The sequence below is a fragment of the Myripristis murdjan genome, chromosome 5, assembly GCF_902150065.1.
Source record: "Myripristis murdjan chromosome 5, fMyrMur1.1, whole genome shotgun sequence".
Classification (NCBI taxonomy): domain Eukaryota; kingdom Metazoa; phylum Chordata; class Actinopteri; order Holocentriformes; family Holocentridae; genus Myripristis; species Myripristis murdjan.
In genome coordinates this window covers 7,405,829-7,431,212 of record NC_043984.1, presented here as the reverse complement: position 1 = coordinate 7,431,212, position 25,384 = coordinate 7,405,829, and the positions used below count along the sequence as shown (strand labels likewise).

At 39.5% G+C, this 25,384-nt stretch overlaps 1 protein-coding gene across 1 annotated transcript in view; it reads right to left on the bottom strand.

Moving 5' to 3' along the window:
* The window catches only part of LOC115359455 (DDB1- and CUL4-associated factor 1-like), a 30,633-nt gene continuing 5,249 nt past the window's right edge, over nt 1-25,384 (bottom strand). The window contains exons 7-30 of the mRNA XM_030051958.1: nt 24,738-25,373; nt 23,378-23,479; nt 21,118-21,276; nt 19,835-20,014; nt 18,742-18,848; nt 17,683-17,782; nt 17,427-17,596; nt 17,078-17,202; nt 16,914-16,990; nt 15,946-16,086; nt 15,401-15,556; nt 14,258-14,908; nt 12,515-12,792; nt 11,674-11,872; nt 10,876-10,958; nt 10,579-10,663; nt 9,959-10,192; nt 9,368-9,461; nt 8,481-8,585; nt 8,037-8,110; nt 6,965-7,057; nt 6,220-6,360; nt 5,089-5,203; nt 1-4,212 (exon numbers count right to left, since the gene is read on the bottom strand). Of these exons, the coding sequence (XP_029907818.1) occupies nt 4,142-4,212; nt 5,089-5,203; nt 6,220-6,360; nt 6,965-7,057; nt 8,037-8,110; nt 8,481-8,585; nt 9,368-9,461; nt 9,959-10,192; nt 10,579-10,663; nt 10,876-10,958; nt 11,674-11,872; nt 12,515-12,792; nt 14,258-14,908; nt 15,401-15,556; nt 15,946-16,086; nt 16,914-16,990; nt 17,078-17,202; nt 17,427-17,596; nt 17,683-17,782; nt 18,742-18,848; nt 19,835-20,014; nt 21,118-21,276; nt 23,378-23,479; nt 24,738-25,373 (4,176 nt within the window). The 3' untranslated portion in view covers nt 1-4,141. The remainder of the gene's footprint in view (nt 4,213-5,088; nt 5,204-6,219; nt 6,361-6,964; nt 7,058-8,036; nt 8,111-8,480; nt 8,586-9,367; nt 9,462-9,958; nt 10,193-10,578; nt 10,664-10,875; nt 10,959-11,673; nt 11,873-12,514; nt 12,793-14,257; nt 14,909-15,400; nt 15,557-15,945; nt 16,087-16,913; nt 16,991-17,077; nt 17,203-17,426; nt 17,597-17,682; nt 17,783-18,741; nt 18,849-19,834; nt 20,015-21,117; nt 21,277-23,377; nt 23,480-24,737; nt 25,374-25,384) is intronic.

Sequence of the window (25,384 nt, the reverse complement as noted above, 5' to 3'; positions counted from 1 at the left end):
TAAGAAGATTTTTTTTTATTATTAAAGAAGTACTTATTAACTGTAGCATAGACAGTCCTCACTTAAAACCATTTAAGCAGAGGTTTTTATAGACAATACCATTTTGTAAAACTAGGATCTATGGCTCTGAATAACGCTGCTGTGGCATGCAATCATAGCAACTCCAATTTCAGCACTGACTTCTGATAATTAAATTTAAAGTGTAGATGGCAGATTCATGTTCATGTGCACGTCGACAACAGGCCCACAAAATTCAATTCTCACCCCAAGACTTATCATTTTGAAATCAAGGCTGCTTCTCTTATTTCCTGACTTTCTGGAGTTGCAACATTGTCATCCGACAGCAGCGCTGCTAACTGGTTCAATCACCAGAACATTCAATAAATGGACAACAATATTTGAACAATACCCGAAACAGCAAGAGGAAAGATCCAAACCCCTCACAGCTTTGTGAAGTCTTGCAAAATCAGATTGTTAGACACGGTTTCACATTATTCATAAGATCAGAAACAGCGTGAACTTGGTCTTTAAGTTGCAAGCATGTGTCACGTTGGTAGAACAAATACAGCTTACAGCATGCGCATCATGTATGTTCACAAAGGGTCTTCTGACAAATACTGGCTGTGTCGTTTACCCGTAGAAATGTCGCTCACTGTTCTTTGTGTGTGAGTTGTAAAGACATAAATTACTTTGTTTAAATAGCTGGAGAAAAAAAACACCATAGAAAAAGATACAAGAGATCAATATTGTTCAGCACTATTGAGACAAACATTGTAAAATGGAAAAGTTGTACCAAACAAAAAATTCTCAAAATTTTCTGCCATGTGTATCAAGAAACACTGTAGAACCCAATAATTAAATAACTGTTGGATAATGTAACAACTTTTCTCAGAATGTATTAAATACCCTCCTAAATGGCTTTAAAGTGTAATCACAACCTGCTAAAACTGTTGGATGATGCGTAGAATACGTTTCTGATGATGCTTTATATATATATATATATATATATATATATATATATATATATATATATATATATATATATATATGCTTACGTCAACAGATTACATTAGACATTAGATTTTAATGTAGAGGGACCTTTGTTACACTAGAGCTATTACATTATCCAGCAGTTCATAAATTATTACTAGCCAGACAGGAATCTCATATAATACTGACTTCTATTCCTTTTTGCAATGGAAACAACATCCAGAGCTTGTTCTCTACAGCACTGACGGAAGTGCTCAGAAAGCTGAGCAATTGAAGCTAAAAGTATTTTTAAGTTTTTAACCAAGAGAGCACCACTCATCACTGGATTTTCAGTTTAGGAGGGGAAAAAACAGAAAAAAAAAAAGAAAAAAAAAAAAACTAAAGTGACAGGGTTTAAAAGAGCTAATGAATATCAAAATAGCTTTAAAAACATCAAATTAAATGTGATTTAGAAATCCCAAGGCAAAAAAGTTACTTAATCACATCAGCAAATGTGAATGACATCAAAGCTAGGTTTAGCTCAGAAAATCTTCCTGTCGATGAAATGCATCGTTTCAACGGAAAATTAGACTTGGAGATAAGTTTAGCAGTGTCACTATCCCTTATGCTATGACTGATGTTTCCTGAACACGTCCTGGCTGGGATCGTAAGACAGGGGGGTGGTGAAAACTGGTATGCCAATTAGCCTGTTTGGCTCGCTGAAATAAGCAAATATTTACATTACTTCCAACAGAAAGAGGTGGCTATAATTGAAAAATGTGTAAAATTAATGATTGATCGATCCGTGGATTGATGATCAAAAGTTGTCCAATGTAAATGTAGAGGTACATGAGCCTGGCTTCACGGCATTTGGTGTGTTGGTCCTCTGTTGAGGTATGTGGCTGGTATTCAGTACAAGTCCTGAACAGATGTGTTTTTCTATATGGCTGGAGAAACTGGCAGGTACACTCAATAAACCTGGTGGAGGAGCTGGAGGAGGTGGGGAGCGAGAGTCACCTGCTCCAGATATTAGTCAGTGGAAAATGTGCTGACAGCAGGGAACACAAGCTGGGTGCATCAACTGCAAATCTATCATCAAACTGAAGGATATCTGGATATCCGTTACATTTGATATGATGGTGAAACCAAGAACAATTTGCAGCAGTGCAACAGTGTCATAATCTTAATGTAATAAATAACCATCACTGTAATAAAAGCTGCCTATTGTTAATAAATAACTTTTATCACTGCATTACTGTTTTATTACATCACTAATAAGGCTGAAATAGGCAGTTTAAAACAATGTATTAATCAAATTGATTGGGTAATAATGAGAAAGGAAAAAGGTCACCTGTTGACAAATCTGGTTACTAACTATAATTTCAACTTAGAATCAATGTTGGAGAAATTTCACAAAAGTAATCATGTCAAGTCAGTAATCAAGTACTCATTACTTTCTACAATTTGTAATCACATTACTTTACTAATTATTCTCTAAAATGTACAAATGACTTTGCTTCAGCATTACTTTCTAAACCCAGATCAGTTCTCATCAGGAGAACAAGACCCCAGATCATGAGCACTGGTCAGTTTTGTCTTTTACATCAAATTCAATAAAAGTTCCCAGCTGATCCTCCACCGGCACTCCTGGTACAGCTCCACTTAGAGAAACAGGTTTTCATCACAGCTGCTCAGTCCACCTATAGCACTCTGTAACGCTCTCACTGTGTGTGTGTGTGTGTGTGTGTGTGTGTGTGTGTGTGTGTGTGTGTGTGTGTGTGTGTGTGTGTGTGTGTGTGTGTGTGTGTCTTCATTGAGCTGTGGTTCACTGGTTTCTGGTAAGAATTGATAAGTGCTGTGAGGATTATTCTTGGTTCCAGTCACAGCAGTGTTAATTGCACTTGGAAGCCAGTTCAATGTATGATGTATGAGCAGTGGAAAAGTGATATAACTACATTAATGTGTTACTCCCAACACTGGTTACACTACAAATCATAAATAAATAAATTATATTGCAAATTTCTATTCCGTTAATGGTTTATTACATTAATTGTGATATTCCAATGCTGTACTGCCACCACTCAACAGAATCAGTTTCTATGGAAATTAATTGAAGGGGTTGGCACACTCGGCATAGTCCTGTGTACATACACTCCTCTGCACCACTGGTGACAAACTAAGGACTAGTTTAGATCACCCACACACACACACACACACACACACACACACACACACACACAAAGAAAAAGAAAAAAAAAATGAGACTTGGCCCCAGAAACAGCAGTCCAGCTCAAATCCAGGATGTCTTTCTTTTTTTGAGGTAAAACTCCCCATAGTAAGAGATGAGTGCTGGCAGAGGTTGTTTGAATTGCATAAATATGAATTTGTCTTGCTTGTATTGCATGTCTGAATTACAAAGTTTAAGGAAGTCATGAAATAATTTCAAACAGACAATTTGAACTTGAACGCAGTCACTTGAAAGTGAATTGTATTATCATTGAATTGAACTATTTTGACTACATTTTCAAATTCAGCTTTCTCAACTCCTGTTCAGTATGAGAAAGATGAATGTGAGTTTGCTTAAGTCACGGGATATGTTTTCTAAGAGATACCAATCTGATTGAGAAAAAAAAAACTGAATTGAGGAAAGCAAACTGAAACTTTAACTATGTATGTTCTGATTATGAAATGAAACCTATATTATCCAAGGTAAAATTACAACCACGTACTTGTCCTCAGTTTCCATGGAACCGACATAGTAAGTCACAGTCGATGGATTCAAGTGTCACCACAAAAACAAAACAAAACAAAACTTAAGCAAACTATCAAAACACTTAAACAAAAAGGTGGTTTTTTTTTTTGTTGTTGTTGTTGTTTGTTTTTTCAACTTAGCTACACTGAAACATTTTCCAGCACTGGCAGAGCGGCAGGTAAAACTTAATAAATATTTCAGTCATAACTGACACACATACGCTTTCTCCTTTCAGCATGTTTGTGAAACGAGGCAGGAAGCTCGGTCAAGTGAAATCAGTGTTTTTGAAAAGTTCTTGGAAACAAACAAAAAAAGTCCCTCTGTCCACGATTTTAAATGCTTATACAATAAATTCATTCACATTGAGAGCAGCTCCTCTTGGCAGGTAGGGGGCGCTGCAGGGGTGCTCCTCTGCAGTTTTCAGTCGAACATTCGGTCACGGAGAGAACGAATGAACTGAGTTTCTTCATCATCAGAGGCCTCAGTGTCGTCTGTAGCATAAAAACACACACACACACACACACACACACACACACACACACACACACACACACACACACACACCAAGGCACATGCCAATGTAATTTGAACATCACTTTGAACAGAGTGTACGTCATCCAAAGACGTGGCGTGGCTCATCTCAGAGCTTAAATCTTCTCAGTATCACATGGTAATCAAACAATTTAATGCAAATTTTGATAACTCTGTCTTAAAAGCAGACGACATGCTAACAAGGCATTTATGTATCACATCTGAGGAATATAACACTACATCAATCAACTTTCTTACACCTTTAAAAATGTGTCACTGTGTCTCTGCCTGTGTGTAACTTAGGAACATAACTCATGATGGTCTGATCCACAAAAAAAAAAAAAAAAAAAAAATCAAACTTGGCAGACATTTTCATTGTTATTATCACAGTTTTTTCTCCCAAAATTCATGCAGTTTGTTGGTGCAGTCCATCAAACTCACTGACTACAATCTTACTGACACTGCAAACAGGCAATTTCCCACGATACCTTACATGTAGCGTTTTAGCAACGTGTTAAGGGCTGTGGTTTTAGTGTCCTGATTCCATTTCCTAGTATTAATATTTTAATGTATTATGATTCTGTGAAGGAGATGGCCAATACAGTATATCATTGCTTATGTACTGTTGCTTCATGTTTGTGTATTTTGGTGTGTCAACATCTGATAAAAGTTTAGATAGTTAAATAAAAAATTCCATGCATCCAAGTAAGTAAATATAGCAAACACACAAGTGTGTGTATATCTGTACAAACACATCCAGTTAGTGAGCCAAATAAATTGCTGTATGTTCAGAGTGAAAAACAAAACATATCTGATAAACAAACAGCATTACTCACAGTCGTCGAAGTGGAAGTTTCCATCAGATTCAATACTTCTGTCATCATCATCATCGTCGTCGTCGTCGTCATCATTATCGTTGTCATCACTACTGCCACCAAGGACACGAGCGACCTGAGAGAAGAGTTTGAAAAACTTTATTGATCATCTCTTCACAGAAGAATCCTGAAATTGCAAGCACACAACACATTTGTGGACCAGGTGCTTCATCCTCCCCAACAGACTTCCATTTTTTTGGACTTTTAGCTTTCATTTAACCAGTAGGGCTGCACGAATGGAATAGATAAAATGTGAATAATGATTTTTCTCCCTAAGAATTGAGATCATGATTCTCTCACGAATCTTATTCTTCCCCCTAGCTTGTACTGGAGAAAAAACAACCAAATATAAAAAACTTAATTAAACAAATTATTATCAAATTTAACAAAGGATCATAAGTGCTGGACCTAAACTTAAATCTCTTACAACATAAAAATTGCACAAGTCTCTTCTCTTCTCTTATTTTAGAAGAATACCTCTATATAAAGCTACACCTTAAAAATAAGGACACTGTATAAAGTTGGGTTATTCAGGTTTGTGTGGTCTGACGACTGGGATTTGTCGCTCTTTTTGTTTCTCTGTCTCAAAACTTTGTGTTTCTCACTCCTCCGACGAACAGGCTGGCTAATCTATGTCAGTCCATCTCCCCCTTGCTCATTTAACATGCAGAGAACACATGCCGAGTCAAGTTACTATAGTAATGTGGATTGATTGACAGCAGAGCGCTGTGAGGGACGAGTAATGAGAGAGTCAGAGGATCGTCATCAATTGGAAATGAGATTGCATAAATGTATGAATTGAGATTGTGATTTTTTTTTTATGATTAATTGTGCAGCCCTTTTAACCAGAGTGACATAACTTGGTTGCTGCTGCTGATGGACAACAAATTGGAGGATGTGTTGATTCTTGATGGAGCCACACTGTAAATAACTGTGACAGGACACATTAGGTGGTGTGACAAACTCAACGTATGGGACACAAACTGATCTGAAGACGGTCTGCGTTAAAGTCGGTGTGTACCAGTGTCAAAACCCAGCCCAACTCATGATCAGACTTGACTGGGACTACAGCCCCGGTAAGAGATCGCGTACCACTGCATCTAAGGGAGAGTCGGGTCGGTCTACGTTGTCTGAATGGTCGTTGGCCAGCTCAACGATGAGAGAGTCTGTGTCCATGTCATCATCATCATCGTCGGACTCCGATGAGTCATCATCGTCCTGGTCTTCATCATCCTGGAGAAAATTGACATGTAAAACTCACCCTCATTATTTTTATCAAAATCATAAGCGGTTTAGAAGATGAATGATGAATTAGGTTTAATCTTGCTGTCAGAAATGGGTCACAATGATACTGATCCTCATGTATCAGATGTTGAAGAGTTACAGCTAGAGTAATAATTCACCATTATTTTGTTATATGTGGTGAGAATAATTTTAGAGATGATAATCTGAGAAAAAAAGACTTGTCTGCATTTGCTGCATGTTGACAAATGTTTGTATTCTATGTAAATAAACGTGCACATTTCAATAGTGCAATCCATATTCATGGTGCATTATTATACAGCAATGATTGTGCAGCGCACTATACATCACGGACATTATAAACTATACATAATCATATGAACATCATATGAACAAATATAAAATCGTCACCATTGTTGAACCATGATCATCAAAGTGAAATATAACAAACCAGTGACAAATTCAACACACACACACACACACACACCCATCTCTAGTGAATTCAGAATCTTCCTAATATAAGACAGACATAAATGATACAACAAGCAAAACATACTGACAGCTTTTTGCAGACTAGGTGGCCTGTGTGTCTCACCTCATCATCATCATCGTCTCCCTCCTCTGCTAGTTTCTGCCGTCCCACCTCATACAGACGACACACTGTGTCCAAGCTCACCGTGTCCTGGTTCTACAGAGCAAACACACACAAAGACAGACTCAGTACACACACACACACACACACACACACACACATACACACACACACAGACCGACAGACAGATAAGATAGATACAGATATCTATCTCTCTATCTATCTATCTATATATATGAGAATAAAGAATGCATTCTCTTTTCTCCTTACTGCTCAGTGTGTAGTGGGTGGGTGTGCCAAGTTAACTACAGGTTTTAGAAAACAAAAATTGTGTAATAAATGGAATAAATGTAATAAATTGTGAATTGTTTGAATTGAACACTCTTTAAAAAACAAAACAGAGAAAAAGTTTGCAAAAGCAGCTTATTTCTATAAACATGAAGTTGATGAAACTAAATGGGCAGCTTGTTTTTAAAGCCCTTTAACTCTGATTTTCCCTAACATTTCCCTTAACTCTCATCAAAGTTATAAAATTCTCCCTTTTTCCTCATACTGTACAACATCAGATCCATATTGTGTATCTGCTGATTGCAACACTACACTGAGGCACAATCACACTGAAATGGAGTGAAATATTCAGAAACAATAAGCCATTGTTTTATGGGTGCCGCATTACATCAAATAGAAAATATCTAGATGTATTGTGCAATATTTTGTACACATTTCCCTGTCTTACTGGCTACCAACCTGACTAACACGGCCAAAATACAGATGTTTGTCCAGGTTAACTAAGCTGATTCTAAAACTAAAACAGAGGACGGAGCTAAACCTGAAGTTAAAACCCAAAGTTAAAACCCAATTTACCTAACCACTCTTCACTTTTACTTATGACAATGCTGAATGGATCCAGTGTCTCTCTTTTTTGAATCCAGCTGAATTATGTTAATATTTAGCCTTAACGTGAGCACCATCACTTTGCCAGTGGATCGCCATTCACCTGGGAGGGGGTCAGCAAACCAAACAAGAACATGCTAACAGAGAAACATGCTAATTTATCACCGTTCAAACTAGGTACCTCAATGACAGCCAGGTAACAGTCTTTGGAGTCAGTGCACAAGTCAGAAATGTTCCTCTTCACATCCACCGTGGCTGGAAAACATAATACAAAGGCTGATGTTAAAGTGTGTACAGAGGGCTGGAAAAAAGCTTTCTTTCTTTTTTCCTTACATCCTTACATTCCACTGGTATGTAATGGCAGGATAAAAGCTTGCAGTTTACACAGTGCATTGTCTAGAAAGTACACCTACAAGTGGGTATCAGAGGAACTATCTAGGAATTCATAGTTTGAGATAAAGATGCTTTTGTGTAAAGTATAACAAGTTTGAAGCCTAATTGACTCATAAATAGCCTTTATTAAAGTATAAAGAGTGATTGCAGCCAGCCGAAGGTGCTGTAATGTGCTAAAAAACAAGTGAGCTGACCAATGGGCTTGCTGCAATTAACAGGAAGTGCAGCCTACCAATGGGCTTGTAGTCTGTGGCATCGAAGGTTCTGAAAGAAGAGCCAAAGGGAATCTTCATCTGACGGTCCATAGCATCTTCCTCTTCATCAGCTTGCAGCATTGCTATATACATACATGTGTGGGTAAATAAAGTGGATCATTACATGTAACATGAAGTTTATTACCACAAAAAATGAGGGGAGTAGAACAGTAATTTTACTGTTTGCCATGACCATCTGGCTGGTACAGAAAACAACGGCAATTCTAGTTATTTGACATGGTGACAAGGAAGTAGGGCCGTGACGCTTGAAACCTGTGCAGATATGTTGTGCTGTGGCTGTAGCCTGAAAGCAGAAATTAATCAAATAGCTGAACCATTTGAACCTGTGTCAAAACTCAACTGACATCTGACATTAGTGATAATGTTGGCATACAGTTAGCTAAGACTGTGCTTCTCCTCTCCGGTCAGATGTTGACTGGACTATAGCAAACCAAGCTGGTCAGCATCACCAGACACTTTGACTTATCATAACCCCTTAAATGCTACCAACTATCAGAGACGAACTGAACTTCAGTGGAGAAGAAAAGTGTTTGCTAACTTTAAACGGCCAACAGACACCAGCTGAAACACAAGACACCAGCGAGTTGCCTAAAGTCAGTTTATACGAAAACCAGCCAGCTACCATGGCAACATGGTAGACTGTCCCACTCCATTCAAGTTCTGTGCTTAATACATGACAGTAACGCAGGTCACTAATTACCTGAGTCGGTAACATCTATGATACACAAATATAAAATATGGTTAAATATGGTTATGGTTATATGGTTACTCATTTTCAGACCACAGCACTTGATTTAGACCACAGTGCTCCAGGTTAGGGATAATGCATGCAAACACACCGTACCTCCATACATAATGGTGGCATTGCTGTTGAAGACCACCCTGCACTGGTCCAGGGCAGGGACAGTGTGCAGCAGGTGGAACGTCCTCAAGTCCCACTGACACTGCTGTCAAGTCTGACAACTATAATGCAACACTGGAAACTGCAGATATACAAGGATACCAGCTGGCTAGAAGTGCTACCCAGCTCTCTTCATGACTGTTAACAATACAAATATAGTCAAACTATAATTAGAGATTTATCTGACCTTAAAAATTCAGGTTGAGCAACATTTTCGACAGTTTTTGCACATCTTTTGTCTGGATGTCTTTTTTGATGTCTGCACATCCTCATCTTTTACACAGTATTTAAACATAAAAACATTTCAAAAACATGTAAAACTCATGTTTCGAATGTTTGCCACATAGCCACTCATTCAAGTGCAAATCATTCAAGTCCGTATATCAACAGGGAGCACCACACTGAAACCAGAGACTAGGGCTTTAACCCTGATGACATCCCAGACAGCTGAATATAAGTAAAATGGCTAACAGCACTGATGTAATATGTTTCAAAAAAGTAGTGACTTGCATGGTCACCAGGGTTAAAGGATACAATCTCTGTGTTGATGATGACCTCCAGTCCATTAGGATGGAAAACACCGCTGATGTTCATGTTGAACTTGTCAAACTTGTGGATGGCCCGTGATGCCCTCACATCCCACATCACCCCATCATTAAGCACCAGGTCGTCGGTGGGGTGGAAAGTGGCACAATTTCTCTTGTAGTTGTTGGCTAGGGTGGGATCATACAGCGTTAGAGTCTTCTGACCCGTCTGGATGTCATAGATCTGAAGCAAAGAGGGAAAGAGGAAAGAAATAATGTGGAGATAAAAGAGACACAAGAGACAACATCTCATGGATGTGTGCAGGGCAGCAGTGCCTTGATCTGCATGTAGGTCACAGATAATAAAGAGAGAAGAGAGAGGGGAGAAGGTGAAGAGACACTGGAAGACATTAGTAGAAATAAAAAATACAAGCTGGAAAGGAAATTAAAAAGAGGTAGAGACTACAGAAGAATGAGTGAGAGAAAGAGGTTGGGCATTAATACACTGGAAGAATGTAAATATGAGAAACTGTCAGATACAATGGAGGAGAGCTGGAGGGAGAACGGACATTCAGTGGAGGTGAAGTTATGTTAGAGAACAAAGTGGAGAGGAGAGGCTGAGTAACCTACGTGGGCGACTTGATCCTTGGTGCCGATGACTCTGTCCTGAGTGAGTTTACCGAACTCAACGTAGTGGTCATCTACAAATGACTGTCTGAGAGAGAGAAGAAACATTTGAGCAATGACAAAAGCCAGACCTTTATTATACCAGTGTAATAATATTACTGCATGTGTCAAATAGTATTTTTGAATATCATGTGTGACATTCAGGTCCATATGTTTCCATTTCCACAGGTGTGTGTGGGGGGTGTGAATGTGTTTTTGCTCGCGTGTGTGTGTGTGTGTGTGTGTGTGTGTTTGTTTTACTTCATGCTGAAGACACCATCCATATTCCACAGAGCAGACAGGGGGACACTCCAGGAAGCCGAGGTCAGCAACAATTTCCCATCCTGAGACACACACATGCTCTACATTTAATATGCATTTTCCTACTTAATATGTGACTACACAGTTTAAAGGGACAGTTAAATCATTTTGAAAGGAAAAAAAAGATTAAGATTGTTAGCTGGGGGAAGTCCACCTCAATTTTAGCATATCGAGCACTGAGTAACAATGAGAGGAAGAGAGCACCACAAGAGTGTACCTCAAGACTTTGAGATTAAAGTTGAAAAAACATCAAACATGTTTGATGTAATCATGAAACTAACTAATTTGCCCAGATAGCCAACTCTTTTATATCATCAGCCTAATAGACGTGTGATGTGTTTCCTGTGTTTAAACTAAACAGCAACAACAAAAAGACACCATTCAGATAAAAAAAAAAATAGTATTTTTGCATTGCAGTGAATTATCAATCTAAAAAAAAATTTTTTTTGACAATTCAAAAGCATTTTCAGAGACTACATACAGATTTTGGCAAACTTGTTTTTTGTTGTGGTATGGAACATGTTTCAAGGCGCATACTGCCCTGTAGTTGCTAAAAGCAAAAGTCCCTCAACCTTCAGTTTTTAAAACTAATATTATTCCCTATCTTTTATTTTGAGCATTTTAATTCATGGCAGTAACATTTTTGCAGACAGCTTTTACCATTTGCTGTTATTTGAACCTATCACATCAACTGTCACGATGATCAGGGAAAAGGTCTGTTTTTAAGCGTAAACATACTCTAGAGGGCTCGAGGTGAGTGATGGCTGATGTGTGGCAGGTGTAGTTGGCCTCCTCCTCGCCGGAGAAGACGTTGTAGAGTTTGAGGTGACCGGTGCAGGTTCCCAGCATCAGGAAACGCTCCCGGGCTGAGAAGGCACAACAGGTGAAACCGCTCTCGTCTCCGTCGCCCTCGTGGAAGACCGACATTGGACGAAACCTGGAAGGTGCGAGAAAGACACAGAGAGAAAAAACAGGAGGTTTGTTGTTTTGGTGCATGAGGCTAAGACAGCTTGTGATGCCAGGGTAATAGAGTCGTGTGAATGAACATTCCATCAGCAGCTGTGATAAACATATCAGGCTGAGGGTAAACGACAGGTACATGTATGAATTTCACCTCAGTGTACTGGAATGGGATTGACTTGAAAAATAAGCAAGCAAAAGTGGCCACATAGCGTTCAAGCACCAAGCACTGACAATAATTCTGACAAATGGTTCTGGCTGGCATGTTTCTAAACTACTTATTTTAACAGAGGAATGGTATTGCTTGAAGAGATTACGTGAAATTCAGCTTTACTGTTGTATTTTTCCTATTCTATCACGCCTGCATTTTAATTTTTTATTATGCAGGAGGCTGGCAGCCAGCATAAATAATGTTTTATTTGTGACCTCTAGCCTCTAGCTTTTGTCATTTCCATGTGCACAGATGTCATTGGTGTTACACAATACAATGGATATTTTTCCGTCCATAAATACTAGGTGGGTTAAGAAATCTGCAGTCCTGAATCTGAAGGTGATTAACTCTCACTTTCACAATGCAGTTTGTATGCAGGCATTCGCTGGAGTGTCTAGGCTAATTTACCTGCTGAATATCAGATGCCTGTCCAGACACCCTCTATCCACCCCTCCGTACTTTGGATATAGCACCCTGCTCCCTAGGCGAGTGGTAAAGTTGAGTGATGCCTGCCGTCGCTGCTTGGGCTCAGGGCAGCGGTGGGGGGTGAAGAGGGAGAATGGGGGGCATGTGGTGACAGGGTTGGGGCAACGAGCATGTTGTTGCCTCAGATACTCGGTGATGATGCTGTCAAGGGATGGGGGAGAAGGCAGGTGGCGCTCCAGCTGCTTCTTCATGGCTGGGGTCTGATCACGAGAGAGTACAGTAATGTAATTAATGGTTCAAAAGTAATTAAATGTTTCTCTATGGATCAAAAATGCCAAAATATCAGTTTCAAGATATTACATTATGTGCCAAAATTATTACAATAACAGTTTATATTTTGTTTTTGGACAAATTTAGCCAGACATTTTATTATATTTTGTGGCAGTCAGTCTGTTGGTCTGATCACTAATGTCCACTACACATAGACCACAACATAACAAAATTTAATAGTAATTGGTCTATTCAACAAAGATGAATCAGCATACAGAGATAAGCTGGCACAGTGGTGCCACAAAAATATACTGGTTCTAAAATATGAACACACACACACACGCGCACGCACGCACGCACAAACAAAAAAGAGATCATCATTGACTACTGAAGACACAGGGAGCCACACAACACCATCAACATCAGTGGTGCAACAGAAGAAATCATCTACTGCCTCAGATTCCTCAGGATCCAACTTTCAAATGACTTTCCCTGGACCCCAAGTACGAAGACAGTGGTGAAGAAGGCAAAACAGCAGCTCTGCATTTTGCACTGCTTCAAGAAATCCAGTATTAACAAACAAACACTAACAAACTTCTACCACAGCACCATAGAGACTGTCATAACTAGACCCATTACATTCTGGTACGAAAACCCCAGCACACAGGAAAGCCATCCAATGTGTGGTGAGAACCGCACAAAGCCTCATCAGATCAGAGCTGAGTGCAGATAACAATAAAGCCCATACCACACTCCCAAGACCCAAACCAGCCTCTTTCATCTGGTAGGAGGTTTGCAGCATAAAAACCCGAACCACCAGGTTTGGTAAGAGCCTATTTTCTATCACACCTGTGCATATTAAACATGCTGTATTTTTGTATTTTGTCTATTTATTATACTGCGAGAGTGAGCGTGTAGGAGTCCATTTCATTAGTTGTAAATATAAATAAAATATCTTGAAGAGAGCCAAATAAATAAGAGTACGTCACGATAGAAAGTTGTAATAAAGTCTCGGTAAATACTGCTGCTGAATAAGTTGTCACCTATGCCACAACTTGGTTACAGGCAAGGAACATATAAAGAGAGCATATGTGTATACGTTCCCTGGCTACAGGTATCTTTCCACTGCATTGACCTGACTTGCCAAGTCAATTTGCATGGAAGTTAGCAAAACAGTACAGTGGCAACCATACACATAAAAATGGTCGCGGCTCTGACCAACGTTGATTTGAATGGGAATGACCATTCTACTACACTCAGATACTGTGGTATTAATCCTCTTATTCACATCAATGCCAGTTCCCCTATCCTCAAATTACAGGCAGCCAATAATAACATCCAAGAGAATTACACATAAATGAAAATGCTGAATAATCTCGCAAAAAAAAAAAAAACAACCACCACCAAAGAACCAAATAAGTTTAAAAAGAATGAAAGAGAAAAAATATTACTGACCTGTATGAAAGCACCGTGATCAGACTTCTGCTTCAGAACACGAGCTCTCTTCCCGGAGCTGCAACAGGACGCTCCACGTTCCCGTGAGAACAGGATCCTCCCAACCAGTGGAGAGCCCTGCCCGTGAGGTGCAGCAGCAGGAAGAGGAGGGGGAGGAGGGACTGAGGTGGAGGAAGAGGAGCATGAAAGGTGAGGAGTAGAGTGGGCACGGGTTTGGACAGAGGATGTGGGTGAGGCAGCGGCAACTGAGGACACAGGAGAGGATCCAACATGGCTGGGCATACGAGCTGCGACCCCACTGGCTAGCCTGGGTGTCCGGGGAATCACGGAGGAGGAGGTAGGGGTGACACAGGCGGTGGGGGTGTTTTGACAGAATGGTCCTGTGGGTAAATTCGCCTCTCTAACAAGTGTATTTGCACTGTCGTGAAGACCTTTGGTTACGAGGTAGTTTCTGATCAGCATGAGGAGTTCCTTCTCAGGAAAGGTGATCCGTGATTGGGCGACCACGTTGGCCTTTTGTAGGCGGGCCAGTGAGACATCTGTGCCGATGAGGAGGGGTTTTCCAGAGACTCTCTCTGTGAGCTCAGAGGCATAGCGGCAGAAACGGACGTGCTCACTTCGTTTGTCCTGCAGCACCGGCTCCTTCATAAGCTGAGGAAAATACACAATATGTGAGTAGATTTGAGATACAATGGCTTTGCCTATACTTCAGTGACATGTTGTGGGTATACAAAGCCTCTAAAGCACTGATATTGGCTGAAAACTACACTGAATGTATGCATTGTTCATGCTGTTCATATTGCCCAGCCCTAAAATCTTATATCTCTTAGCAGATACAAAATAATGAATGACTTGAGCCAGGGACAAAACAGTTTATTCAAAACCTATGGTACCTTTTAAAGGATAGCAGGTAATTTAAAAAGGAACAACACTTTTCAGAATTGATAATATATATTTCACAGAAGTTAAATAATGAACTTGATGGTTCTACATCAAATATCACAATATGTGCATTTTAGTCTTTATTATCATTAGTATGTTTCTGTAATTCCCTCTTTCCCAGTTTTGGCTGTTTATTCCACAAACCGAGTGACTGAGAGAAATTGTGCCACAACAACAACATATGACAGAGCACAGGCTGACCTGTTGAATGTGTCCGCTGGTGAACAGCGGTAGTTTGCTGATGATCTGTCTGATCGCACAACAGCGAGAGAGTCCAACAAGAGCCTTGCAAGCCAGGGAACGAATCAGGTCTGCGTCCGTGATGGGCATCTTCACTGACAGCAGAGACAGAAGCACCTGGAGGCAAAGACAGAATGGGACCCTGTGACACAGTGCAATGAGACACTGCTTCTTTTTAATTACAAATACTTTCAGACCATAATGTACCATGAAGTTTCTTTGAGTTGTAAAACCTTCACATCTGCTGTTCTACTGTGAACACCTGGTGTCTGGTAGCTCTTTACGCTTTTACTCTTAGGGAAATCCAAGGGAAAAGACAACACAGTACTGGACACATCAACTGACAGATGATCTCAGTTCTTAACATCAACGTTTTAAAAATAAATCAGAGTAAGTACCAGAAAGAATAAAAAACTTTATGTATAAACATCTGAGGACACTGGTTCTGCTTAAAATGAAACAGGAAATAAAAATCAAGCATGGCTCTCCCTTTTTTCCCCCCTCACCTTGATACCATTGTTGTTCTGGACCACATGCCACATGTGGGCCAGCACCCTGTTTTGGAGAGGTGGGGGCTGCTGGGAATGGCAGGACGCCCCCACTGTGTTCAGGTTGTGGTCATGAGCACACACACAGTTGATGACCACCTGGAGGGAAGAGAAGTCAGGTGTTGGGGTGGGGTTATTTATCAAAATGCAAGTAATGACGCCATGAAAGGCAGAATCATTTATGGACAGGTAAGTGAGGGAAGGTGTACTGTAAGTACAAATACAATATCCATCCATTTTACACAGCCTTGGACTGATGGCCAATTGTGATTAATCATTTCAGAGCCTTAGTGTTCATGTTTTTATCAACACACGCACCAGCTTCTGAGTATCATGTCATTTTTCCCATAAAATTCTTTATAGAGTAACAGTGGAGTGGAGGATTTCGTCTAAATATAGGTTAATGTATATTGATTGACCTGATAACGGGGGTTTCACTTGGAATATGGCCTAGAAACCAAAAAATTGGACTCAAGGCCGTGAAGAAATTAGTGTAAATCCCTCAAATGCATGAGCTTTATTTGGCTTGCAGCTGAATGCATCAAAACAAAGGGTGTTTTTCACAGATCCCTTAATGATATTGGGGAACCTTTATCTCCAACTACACTGTACAGCTCAAGATAAAAGCTCTTTTGATTTTGTTCCTAAATCTAGATTAAACTCCAAATGTAATCCAGGATTTACAGTCAGGTCCACAAAACTATATATTTTTTGTATATGTGTGATATTTGCTGTCTTTATTGTTACTGCCTTCTTTTTGAAACTTTTTGAAACTTCTGAAACTGTTTTTTAAAAGCTTCATATAATCAAAGTCTATAAATAGGATTTCATAGTGATAAAGGTTATGCAAGGCAGCTTACGATTCCATGATCACATGCATTTTGCATCAGTTCAGTTCAATCATTCACTTAAACTATGTTGCATACTTGCAGTGCAGACTTCTGGATTTCAGCGTCGTTGACAAAAACTTCGCCCTCTGCCACACCCAAAATGATACTCATACCTGAGGCAGAGACAGAGACACACATGTTGGATGACATATTGTCAAACTATGCAAAAGTGAAGACAAACATTTAGGAGCCCTACTGACCCACGGTGGAGACAGGAGACCTGGTTTCATCCAAAACCTCGACAGTGTCTGCCAGCAGCAACTGGACTTTAGGAACCACAGTCAAAATGGCCAGGATATCCAAGGCATAACGCACTGTGTCACTCCTTCAGCAAGAGAGACAAGAGAAAAATTATTATAGTTATTATCAGTGCTGTAAAGTGTGAATGGATTTTAAATATTGTATATACATTACTTAACAGACATTTTTAACAGCCGCTCATTGAGCAACATCAGCTCTCATTTTTCATTTCACTGATGTGTTTGTGTGCAACAGCTCTCACGAATGAGACTACACATAGAGGTTTAGTGTGAGTGTGTGTACCCTGACCTGCCATAGTACGTTCTCCAGTCACAGGCTGTGGATATGAGCTGCAGCATTAGTGGAACACAGGACAGCTTGTAGAAAACCTCTACTGGTTCCCAGTGGAGCTGAGGGGGTCCGCACTCTATGAGAAACTCCATCATCTCCACTACCTGCTCTCTGCTGTACGTACATGCCTGGAAACATTGGAGCACACACACAAACAAATCAGTTATAAAGTTTTACAACCAGTGTATCTCCACTAAAACCACACATGCCTCACCTTGTAATATGGCTGCTGGGGAATCACAGTGCCCCCCTCTGATCTCTGCAGGGACTGTTTGACCTGTTGCGTCTTCACTGCAAGGTGAGCCTCAAAGTATCTACAAAAAAAACAAAAGTATTTAAGCACAAGGAAAACCAAAATATACAAGCATAAAATTACAAGAGTCAAAACAGTAATAAAGGGCCAAGCTAGAAAACAAGAGACATCACTTTACCACGCTTAAATGGTTTAATAACTGAGTATGGCTGTATGAATAACAGTGAAGCCCTGATGCATGAAGCATAGTCATCCTCAGTGCTGAAGTATCAGCAACTTGTGTCTGCATATTTTACTGGTAAATTTACAACTTTTTAACACTTTTTTAAATTCCAGCTGGAATAAAGACCCAATTTGCAGTTGAAATTTACATGTGCATTACAGTTTGATTTATCCAAAGAAACACAGCAACACACCCCAAAAATATTTATAAAAAAGAAAAAAGAAAAGGGAAAAAAAAATCCCCTGAAATGCCACAAAATTACTGAAAAAAATAATAAAATAATAATTAAAAAAATACCAGTCAAGAAAATCATCAAAAAAAAAACAAGAAAATGATCTAAAAATGACCTGAAATTATATTATTATTAGTTTCCTTATTTTTAATCAATTATTAGCATCTTATATGTTAAATTACAAGCAAATACCCATAAAATTAAAAAAAAAAAAAAAAAAAAACCAAAGCAAAACATACAAAAAAAATTAATTCAAAATAAAAAGGTATGAGCTCCACGGGTCTCAAAGGGATACAAAGCTACACCTGACTGTATTCATGACATGAAACCCTGAGTGTAGATGAAATGAAACTGTCTTTTTCCTGTGCCAGTCAAATTTCTCTCTCAGTTAAAGGTTCATCTCAAATGAACACCTCTGGGCTTCAGTTTGTGATGCTAAAATTAACTTGAGTCTGTTTCGTTCTGTTTGAATTTTTCCATTGACTTTGCAGGCATACAACACAACTCGGTATGGACATCAAGTAAGAGACAAAGAAGTAAGAGAGCAAGAGAGAGAGAGGTGTACCTGCGCAGGGCCATGCAGGTATGCTTGGCTGTCTGTCGGCTGGAGAAGACTTGGTCATCACTCAGTGACACCTCATCCTCCAAATTTAGGATTTCCAAGGTGCTCACCTACAGGGAGAGAGGACCGTATTTTTTTTTTTTTTTTTTTTTTTTCAAAATTAAAGGATCAAGGTCACTCTCACCAGTCACTTCATCAACAATCAGATTTTTTTTATACTATGATGCAGTCACCACAGTGCCGTGTTCCTTACGAGACAACCACAGGTCGGTCTACTGGGGTGAGACCAACCGGAGGAGGAACTGATCGGTGATATGACCTGCTCTAGTTGACTGCTGGAATGAAGAGCTGAATAAAAGAAGCACTTGCTCTTGGATTTCGATCGCCTGACACCCAAACCTGATGTTTATTATTGCTGTTTTGGAAAGCTGAAACTTTTTGCAATCAAGGACTAAGAAATATCTCAGTATGACAACGGGATTTTTTTTTTTAAAACCTGATTTTTGGGGTTCACACTAATATGATATTTGTGTGAAAATATTTATAAAAACACATTTCTGTAACAAGGAATAATCAAATTTGGTAATGAAATAGCTGTAATATGATGTGTTCTGTGACCTAATATGTCAGTCAGGCTCCAGTATGAAATAGCACAAAAAAGCATTCAAGGATTTGTTTCTCACGCACACTTCTGCAAGGTGTATTTTTGCCATCATGGGATAACAGATCCTTTTCACAGCAGCCATTTGGAATATGAAATAGCAGGTAAACTCAGGTGTTACTAATGGCATTAATGAAGGTTCTGCTCCATTCAAGTCTAACAGAGTCAGGTTGCTGCTGTTCTTCATGGCTCACTGAAAAGACTCTGCTACGCTTACACAGAACAAAACCTTCATTCAGTATAACACCTGAGTTTACCTGCTGTTTCATGTCAAAATGGCTGCTGTGGAAATGGTCTATTTTCATCCTCTGTGGAATCAAGAGTTCAAGAGACATGTTCTTGATTTCGAGAAACACCTGCACTAACAATAATACTGGCAGAAATGCCAAAAAAGCTACTTGTAGCATCTTTAAGAACATCAAGGTCACTACTGACCAAGTTGACGAGTCTGCGCAGGCCGTCCTGATGGTCAAAGAGCTGCAGCACGGCCCTGAAGGAGAAGGAGATGGAGAAGAACATGGTGGCATGGCAGCAGCCGGAGGCATGGGACGACTCCAGCAGCCACAGAGCGTAGGACACCATGTCTGACAGGACGCTGTCTGGGAGTGTGCACACCTACACACACACACAGACAAACAGATACACAGCATTAGGATGGCAGATCTGACAGCTGTCTGGGAGTGTGCACGCTTTGAGGAGGACAAACACACACACACAGACACACACAGCATTAGAGTGTGAATATGTGTTTATGTGTGTTTTAATAAAATATAGGTTCAAGTTAATTCATTCAGCAGTTACTGAAACCCTAAATGTGCCATGAGCATTTTATTTATGTGTTTATGTATATGTTGGTGTGTTACAGTATGTAAAAAAAATAAATTGATGTTTGCACACATATTATACAGTATATAATATCTGTGGTATGAGAGTGAGCATGTGCATTAAAATAAACCTCATTGATCCCTGTGGGGAAACCGCTGCTACAAACAATGAGATGCAGGAAAAAGAAAACAAAGCATAAACAAACAGCCAAGTCAAAAGGGATGAACCCTTTGAAAACGAGGAGCTCATGAGCAGGCTTTTATTTTCAAATCCTTTATTTAACCCTCTCAACAAATTTGACCTAATTTCTTTTTATTTCACTCATGTAGGCTACTTTTTAAAGAGGAACTCTTCCTGTGATTTTTTTAAAACTAATTTTCAAGTAAGATTTGCGCTAATTTTCTGACAGTTTATTTTTTGTTATTTTGATTTTCATTTTCAGGTCATTTCTTGCTAATTTCATCAACTTTTTCCCATGTTTTTGAAAGAAAACACTGAATTTGCTCAGGTTTCAAACAGTTGAATGCTTGTGAAGGAGTTTAAATGTTTGTAAAAGAGGCTTTCACAATTTAATCAGCATCACTGATCTGATGTCTAAGCATATTCTTTTAATAATTCTTAGTATGGATTTCTTGTAGTTTTTTTTTTTTTTCAATTTTCAGGAAAATTCTAAATTGTTGCTGATTTTCTGGTAATTTTCTTGTAATTTTTTTTCTGATTTTCTGGTAATTTATTTTTCATTTTTTTTTCTAATTTGCTAATCAACTTTTTTTTTCCACATTTTTAAAAGAAATCAAGGGAATTTGCTCAGATTTCAAAGGTTAAATATAACACAACAATTTGAGTATGATAAGTAGAAACACTTGATGAGGGTGTGTGGGCATTAGGCCTACCCTCTCCATGGCATCCTGGTTGTATGCCAGGTAATAGAGGCACAGTGACACTCCAGTGGCCGCCATGGAAGGCCTCGGGATCTCCAGTAGTTTCTGGACTCCTCCATGTGCGATGAACTCGGCCGCAAACTTCTTCTGGAGGAGCAGCGAGGCGAGGTACTGCAGAGACACAAAGAATAATGTTGGTGTCAGCGTTTTTATGTGGATTATCACATATTAATAAAAAGAAATCTGATTCCTGGTTTCCAAGATTATTCCAAGATTCCAAGATTAGCTAAGCATGACGGACTTGTCTGAGCTCACCCATACCTTCCCTCCTCCAGTGTTCAACCCAGTTAACAACACATGAGGAAATATCTGAATGTGAGCATCAGTTCAGACTTAGTTATGCTTGGCTTTACAAGCATAAAGAAAGGTTGGCTATCAGATGCTAATATCCTCTCCTTATACTCATAAAATGTTGTGTAATTTCCTGTACTTGGTTCAGTTCATTTTTCACTGCTCATAAAACACACAGCAGGTTATTTTGTGTAGTGGTGTCCACACAGGATCTGAACTCTGAACAATGCTAAATGCTATTTAGCATTTCACAGTATATTTCCTGTAAAAGATGAGACACCGCTCAGCTGAAGTGGTGTGTTTAATCTCTGGGAAGCCAAGTGCTGTCCCACCCACAGAGGTTTGGTTTATCCCCAACACACAGACACCCTCTGCCAACAGGAGGGGCGGGGTGGCTGCATGACAAGCTCACTGAGTGGGCAACAAATTCAATGTCCTGTGGACCCCAAAACACCAGCTGTTCACACCTATTGCTACAAAAGCAACAGGAATTCAGCAATTTCCAGTGGCAGCTGGTGACAAGAGAAGACATCAGCCACAGCAACAAACAGTGAGAAAGTGACACCAAGCAAGGTGAAGGGAAACTTCTATATGGCCATGGAGGAGAAGTTAATGATCTCAGTGTCCGTGTAATGAAAACACTGACATCTAGTCAGTGCCATCTCTAGGCATCTGGGGGCCCAACACATACAACCATTTGGGGATCATTTAATTTTCTCATGAATAGACCAATGTTGGTCCAAAAGATGAACAACCTGGATGATTTTATTTCACCCAAAATTCAGTTTCATTTTTCACTTAAGGGTGGGGTGGTTGTAATTTATTTTCTCCCCCAATTTTTTGTCTAATTGTTTTATGGTAGTTTTGATTTTTTCTTCCATTTCTTCGTTAATGTTTCTTGAAATAGAATTTTAAGTCTATAATTATAATAATTATAGTTTTACGATCAGTTTTTTGTTTGTTTGGTAATACTTGGTTAATTTTTGAATACTTGTTTTAATTTCTTTGCAAATTTTATGACTGAAATTTTATGCTCATTTTCTCCTAACTTTTTGCTAATTTGCTCATAAAAAATTTTTTCCCATGTTTTTGAAAGAAAGCAACTGATTTTGGGTTAAATGCTTGTCGAAGGCATTTGAAGGCATTCAAATGCCTTTTTACAAGCATTTAAGAACAACAGACATGACGCTCATCCAGGATCACTGATGTCACATTGTAATATGTCATTTCAATAATATAATGTAAATATGGTTTTCTTGTCATTTTTTTTTTTTTTTTAATCTAATTTTCAGGTAATTTTTGCTAATTTTCTCATTGCCTTTTCCCGATGTTTTTCAGTACAAAAAGAATAAAAAAAAAAAAAATAGTACAAAAAGTATGGGCAACGACACTGTTTTTACACAAAAAGCTACACAGCATCAGAACATATCTACCTGATCAGAGCTGAATATGACACGGACAGTCTGCATGCTACAGACTCCAGGAGACAAGCAAATACAGACAAGAGCAGCACTTATGGCTTTTGTAGTAGCACGTCTGAACAACAGTGGTTACATGTTTCAGGGTGCATTTTTTCTTTTATGCAAGGTGGACGCCAAAATAACTGATTAATGACTAAACGTCTGATTTTTTGTAAAAATGGCAGACGATGTGGCTGACTGGCTGAACAGATGCCTAGCTGTGGCCTTTGCCCTATTCACATGAATTTGAGTTTTGAAGTCAAAGTGCACTAAGCCCCCAGACTCAAGACCAGTGCAGGCGAAGGTCTTGGTTGGGTGTCTCAGACTGGATCTAAGGTAGCTACTCACAGTGTTCAGGTGGGTTTTGATTTTCTTGTATTTTTTTTTTTTTTTTTTTGCAGATTCTCTGCTAGTTTTGATAACATTACGATTATTATAATATAATATCATATTATTATTACCAGCAGAGCATCAAAGGTGAGCTGGACATCCTTGGTGTGTTGCAGGTCAATGTAGTTCATCAGCAGTGAATTGGTGTCCAGCTGCATGAAGACTGCCAGCAACTGCACAGTAGAGCAGAGACAGATTAGTGATTTATGCACAATGAGATTTACAGAAAATAACAATGAGCCAAATGAAGACAAAAGGTGACATTTCTTGATGAGGTTGAAACCTGAACTGACTCATTATTGGTCCTCATGTAGACCAGAAGAGACTGCCGATAATACATACATACATGTAAAGCAGGAGTTTCCCTGAATATTCTGAGGTCAGGGAGCTCAAAAAAAAAAAAAAAAAAACCCACAAACATACAGCCATGGGAAAATGTTGTGGTATTACTGGGACTGATTCAGAAGTGACATGCAGGGGAAATAACTGACTATTGGCTGGCTCCTATCCAATCCATCACACTGTGTGCTGACTTTTTTGCAACCAGTGATAAAAGGAATGAAGTCTGTACAGTTGTAGCCACAGAAAGAGTATCATGAGAACACTTTAAACAAATGATCAGTCTAATATAATAGAAAAGTAGTAGAAAAAAATGAGTAAAAACATGAAGTGATAATTCGAATGTAAGGCATTTCATGCTGCTGTTGCTGGTCTCTTGTGGATTTTTTTGACTGATCAGCAAAAATTGGTTAATAATTACTTTGAATTATCACTATATGTGATAATACAATGCTACTGCATTAGACAGCCTTATATTTTTCTACTACTTTTCTATCAGACTGCTCATTTGTTAAAAAGTACTCTCTTTGTGGCTACCATGCTGTGGTTTTCCTGCTGGGTCTTCCTGCAGGTGCAAGTAATTGTACTTGATTATTGTTTGTATATGAAAAGTTTGTTCTCCTGCTTACATTTGCCAGAGGGAGCTTTAATTGATCGAAATGCTGACTGATATGAATGCTAGCTAATAAAATGAGTATTTACTGGGATCTTAATTCAGTGTTTATTCCTTTTATTACTGGTCAGTTTTTTTTTTTTTTTTTTGTTTTTTTGTCTTGCACCTGTAATTTTGTGCTGGATGTGCCCACATTTGGTCCCTCTTTTCTAACTTTGTTGACTTTATTTGTACACACTCTTAAAACAATAAGAGTCTGACACTTCATGATATCAATATAAAGACAGGCAAGTGGCAAATAATAGCCACTATTGGGTCTTCAAAAGGAGCCAAATGCTAGTTATTGTAGCTGTACCCTGTAAAGAAAACAAATTAAGTTGTATTTGTCTGCAGCAAAGATGCTGGATTGTGGTGCAGAGAGAGCCAGTGGCAAGCTAATGTTTTGAGGCACGCATCTTTTATGTATTTTGGACTCTCACCTCTTGATAATCCCCCAGCGGTGTCAGATACTGCAGGATCAACCGCTGCTCCATGGCCGGGCTCAACGGTGACAGGCAGTAATTCGAGCCAATCACCACCGAGCTCATCTCAGACCAGGAGGTGCTGTTGGCCGGCTGGCTGCTGGGGTCGCTGTTCTCTTCCCTGTCCTCCGTCCCACAGGCAGAGGATGTGAAGTTGAGTTTCTGTTTAGCCTTCCTCCCATTTTCTTTAACTGCCCTTCTTCCTCCTCCTCCTCCTCCTCCTCCTCCCTGCCTCCCCTCCGTCTCCTTGGGGGCGGAGTCTGGGCCTGCTTGATAAACAGGGCCTGGGAGCAGACGGGTCAAGCCTGAAGTACCACTGCTGCTACAGCCGCCATTTTTCTGGGCAAAACCAAGCTGGAACGAGGGTTTGGATCTGGCCTCCCATGCGGGACAGCTTTTTTCTCCTTGTCTTTCTTTCTTCTCTTCCTCCTCTCCCACATCTTCCTCCTGTATCGTGTCTAGCTGGTCTGTTGTGGCAGTGAAGCTCGAGGTTTGGGCATCTTCCTCTCCAGAGCTGTGAGGTAGATTGAGACTGCAGTGACTTTTGGTCTCTTCAGACTGCAGCTCACGCAGGCGCTGGATCACAAGCGGGACCTGGAAGGTTG